The sequence below is a fragment of the Arachis hypogaea genome, chromosome 10, assembly GCF_003086295.3.
Source record: "Arachis hypogaea cultivar Tifrunner chromosome 10, arahy.Tifrunner.gnm2.J5K5, whole genome shotgun sequence".
Lineage (NCBI taxonomy): Eukaryota > Viridiplantae > Streptophyta > Magnoliopsida > Fabales > Fabaceae > Arachis > Arachis hypogaea.
In genome coordinates this window covers 107,620,726-107,625,519 of record NC_092045.1, presented here as the reverse complement: position 1 = coordinate 107,625,519, position 4,794 = coordinate 107,620,726, and the positions used below count along the sequence as shown (strand labels likewise).

Below are 4,794 nucleotides of genomic sequence, written 5' to 3'. Positions count from 1 at the left end.
TAATAAGATGCACAAACATTTGGTTGTCCTTGCTATTCATCTCCCAATAACCACCAGAGTCATTGATCAAATTTAGACGATAAAACCAACCAAAGAAAACTAAATTATAGCCGGTGGTTGGCCACTTTATCCGCTATAGCTCTATATCTAAATTTAGAATTAACAACATTGTTATTTAAACATGCCAACTTCTCATTAATAAGTTCTATGCCTTCTATGCCATGGCCATGTTCCCTAGGCATTAAACTGGTATAGGCAAACGGCAGGGTCATATTCATATTGGGCTTAATTGCTCAAAAATCAATAGACCTTGGCCAGGAAACCTTGCCAATATTATATATATATATATACATACATACATACATACATATGTTCACCTAAAAAAAAAAAGGTGGATACTACCATGAAGATTTTATTATTGTCTTTATATGAAGATGCTTCTTTTTTACCATTAGATGATGAAATGTATGGTTTGATTTTGATGTGTTACAAAAGTGTTATTTTTTTTAAAGTGTGGCTAAACAAACAAAGTACACTTTTAACACAAGAATCTTCATAAAAAGATGTTTTTAGCATCTTCATTTGAGTAGTTGCCAAAAAAAAATATATACATACATATTATAAATATATAACTATATATTTAATTATATTAAAAAAAGGGACAAAAATGGCGGGAAGTGCAACTAAGAAGGTTACATTTGTTTTCTTGGCTACTTTGGCCATTGTTGTTCGATGCATTGAAGCTGGTGGGAATGTGGTGTTTGATGATCATCTCAGAGAACAAGAGAGGATTGCTTATGAACTTGCCCTCAAAACTTACGTCCCAGACCCTTTGGAAGTTACATTCGAACTCAACCATCATGTTAACTTGTAATTATTCAATTCTAACTCTCATCATATATGTGTGTTTATGATTTTGTTTTTGTTTTTTTTTTAATATACAAGTATTATTAACTCTAGCTTGTTAGAATGCATAATTTCTTGTAGAAGTGGTTGATCTTTTCTTTTGTCGTACACATCTAATATTCTAAAAATATATGAATATATAGGAATATATATAGCAGTTAATTTAGTGATTAAATTTTAATATATATGGAATATTTTTATATAAACAATGAATTTAAGTTCTTTACTCGATTAAATATCTAATTATTTTTTTAGTAGTATTAAATAAACAATTTTTTTTTTTACCCAAAACCCCCTTTTTCTTCTTTTTCTATTCTTCTGCCACAATTTTTTTTTATTTATTTGTCCTCGTCTTTCTTCATATTCTTTTTTCTGCTTTTTCTTTTCTTTCTTTCTCTTTTAAAAATTTTTGTATTTTTTCAAAATAAAAATCTATGTTAGTTTTAGGAATTTTTTGTATGACTAAAAAGAATGAATTTAATTTGATGCATTGTAAAGTGTTTTACATAATCGGGTAATTATATCTATTTTTTGGAATAATTATTTACATGAAAAATGTGAAAGATAATTATTTTAATTAATGTAACGTTATGTAATTGAATACACATGTAAAATTATTTTACACTGACAGTACATTAAAATTAAATTAAAAAAATAGAAAAAATAATAATTCTTTGGGAGGTAATTAGAAAAACACTTATTTATATAATATTTCTTATTTTTATCATCCTAGAAAAAACAACTACATTTTAATAAATGAATCAAATTGATGATCTTGACTTATATTATATCACAATCCTCTTATTTTGGGTAAAATTGAATGAAGTGCATTGTAAACAACGGATCAAGTTTCTTCTTCTTCCTTTTTTTTCTTTTGCAATTAAACATTACTTCAATTAGAAAACTGAAATTAAAGTGTGTATTTGGCGTCTTTTAGATTCATGAACAAAACTGAATCAAGGAGGAATCTGATGAAGATAAAGAGAAGGAACAGACGTTTTATCTGTGAAGCCACCAACCCCATAGACGGTTGTTGGAGGTGCGATCCCAATTGGGCCAGAAACCGCTTCAGGCTGGCGGAGTGCGCAAAGGGATTCGGAAGAAGAGCCAAGGGAGGCTTAGGCGGCCCAATCTACGTCGTCACTGACGAATCCGACGACGACATGATAAACCCTAGACCCGGAACCCTAAGATATGGAGTCCTCCTGAGGGGACCAGTGTGGATCATATTTGCAAGAAGCATGTTGATCAACTTGAAGCAAGAGTTGATCGTGACCTCCGACAAGACGATCGACGGGCGCGGCGCCAACATTCAGATCAGGGGCGGCGCCGGGCTAACGTTGCAGTTCGTGAACAATGTTATCATTCATGGGATTCGCATCAAGGGAGTGAGGTCCAGATCTGGTGGCATGATAAGGTCAAGTGCAGATCATATTGGTCTGAGGATGAGGAGTGATGGTGATGGCATCACCATCTTTGGGTCAAGCAACGTTTGGATCGATCATATCTCCATGTCTGACTGCGAGGATGGCCTCATCGATGTTGTTGCCGGTTCCACTGGCATCACCATCTCAAATTGCCATATGACCAAACACAACGATGTAAGTACTACTAAAACTAACTGCAAGTACATATTATCATACTTTAATTAATTGAGTTGAGTGACAAATAAACTCTTTAAAAATTTATATTTTGAATAATTAATAAAATATATGTTAAAATATAAAATATATTGATAACTGATTTTAATAGCTAATTTTAATATACAAATAATATTTTTGTTTGAACAAATTATTTTTTTTAAATAAATACTAATAAAAATTTTTAACATAATAAATATAAACAAGTTAGTTCAAATTAAAATCTTCTATCTTAAAAATAAGAACTAATTTAATGATAATGTTCTAAATTTACTATCCTAAAATATTTATTAGTATTTTTTTTAAAAATTAATATATCCCAGAAGTATAAATTTTTCGCAATTTATTTGTCATTTTATTCATTAATTTTTAATTGATTAATATTAGCGAATACTTATGCGTTCAGTAAAAAATAAGTTTCTTGAACACTAAAATTCAAATTCTAAACTATAAACTCTTAATATTAAAATTTAAATCATAATTCATAAAATTTAAATTTTAAATACTAAATTTGAGTTATTAATTATAAAATATAATAAATAAAAAAATAATTTGCTGTACTCCTTACTTAATAAAGAACTTTTAAGAATGAGCTAATAATATTGGTCAATTTTTCATTATAATTTTTTAGAGGATTTATATTTTAAGATTAAAATAATTTAAAATAAAAGATAATTTCAAAATGCTGACCAATGCATTGAAAAAATTACTTCTCTAATTAAACTCTAAATAATTTAGCCAAACTGTCTAGACATATTCACCTGACTAATTACCTTAAAACTAATTATTTAGTTTACTCAAGTATTTAGCATTTTTGTATGAATCATTTATACTAAAATTTAACCTTCAATATACTACTATCCTATAGGCACAACAATAAAAATAAGTCAATAATTAGTTAACAAAAATTTTGCACATTAAAAGAATATATATGCAAAATCTAAAACCTTACATTCAAAATTCATATTAACTGATTATTTATTAATGTTGATTGATTTGCTAGATTTATTAATGTTGATTGATTTTCAAAATCTAAAACCTTACATACTAGCATATGTGCTATCAATGAAGTAATATGTATGGGTGCATGGTGTTATTTGCAGGTGATGTTGTTTGGAGCTGATGACAGATTCACAAGGGACAAGATCATGCAAGTGACCGTGGTATTCAACCACTTCGGACAAGGATTGATTCAAAGGATGCCGAGGTGCAGATTCGGATTCTTCCATGTTCTTAACAACGACTACACCCACTGGCTCATGTACGCCATTGGAGGAAGCTCAAACCCAACAATTCTAAGCCAGGGCAACCGCTTCATCGCTCCCAACAACATGGCGGCCAAGGAGGTGACCCACCGCGACTACGCCAGGCCCGAGGAGTGGGCCAACTGGCAGTGGCGCTCGGAGAATGACCTCTTCATGAACAACGCCAGGTTTGTTGAGTCTGGAGCTCCAATTACCAATCTACCCTTCAGGGGGTTCCTCATGACCCCTCGACATGGTTCTCATGCTAACAGACTCACTAGTTATGCTGGTGCTCTTACTTGCGTTGTTGGCAGGCCTTGCTAGATACCTATTATCATCACTTGTTTTTTTGTGTGCATATCATTCAAACTAAAACATGCAACCATGTACACATAACACATGTTTTGATAATTGATTATTAATGTGATATTCCCCTGATTTAGATGAATCGCCGTACCATATGTGCAAGCACTAATTCTTAAATATTTTACGGTAAATACGCGTTTTCTCTTTTTACGTATAGATTAATCACACAAAATATATATATATATATATATATAAATATATAAAAATATTATTTATATACTAAAATTAGTAACTAAAATTAATTATTATATATTCATGTATAAATACATGTCTTATTTAACTCATTTTTAATGATGTATTTTATATTTTAATATATATTTTATATTAATAATTAATTTTGATGGATAATTTTATTGTACATTTAATATCATGGTTGTCAGTGGCTAAGGCATGTGTTTCAATGGCAAAAGTATTTGCCTCAAACCAAAGTTACACAAATTCGAATCTTAGTAGTGGTTGAAAAAAATATTATGGTTGTCAGAATTTATAATTAATAAATTAAATTTTTAGAATATAATTTAATTTATATATGTTATATATTTAAAAAAATATATATAATAAAAAACAATTTGGCCTAGGCAGCCAAGCTTCTACACATAAAGAGGACTAAGTTCGAATTTAAAGAGGAATTTTCTTTT

At 29.8% G+C, this 4,794-nt stretch overlaps 1 protein-coding gene across 1 annotated transcript; it reads left to right on the top strand.

Annotated features, from left to right (window-relative positions):
* Positions 1-202: 202 nt before the first annotated feature.
* LOC112716366 (pectate lyase) lies at positions 203-4,238 on the top strand. Its single transcript, XM_025768272.2, has 3 exons — positions 203-870; positions 1,844-2,507; positions 3,650-4,238. The coding sequence occupies exons 1-3, from the start codon at positions 668-670 to the stop codon at positions 4,112-4,114; spliced, it is 1,332 nt and encodes a 443-aa protein (XP_025624057.1). The 5' UTR covers positions 203-667; the 3' UTR covers positions 4,115-4,238.
* The last annotated feature ends 556 nt before the right edge of the window (positions 4,239-4,794 follow it).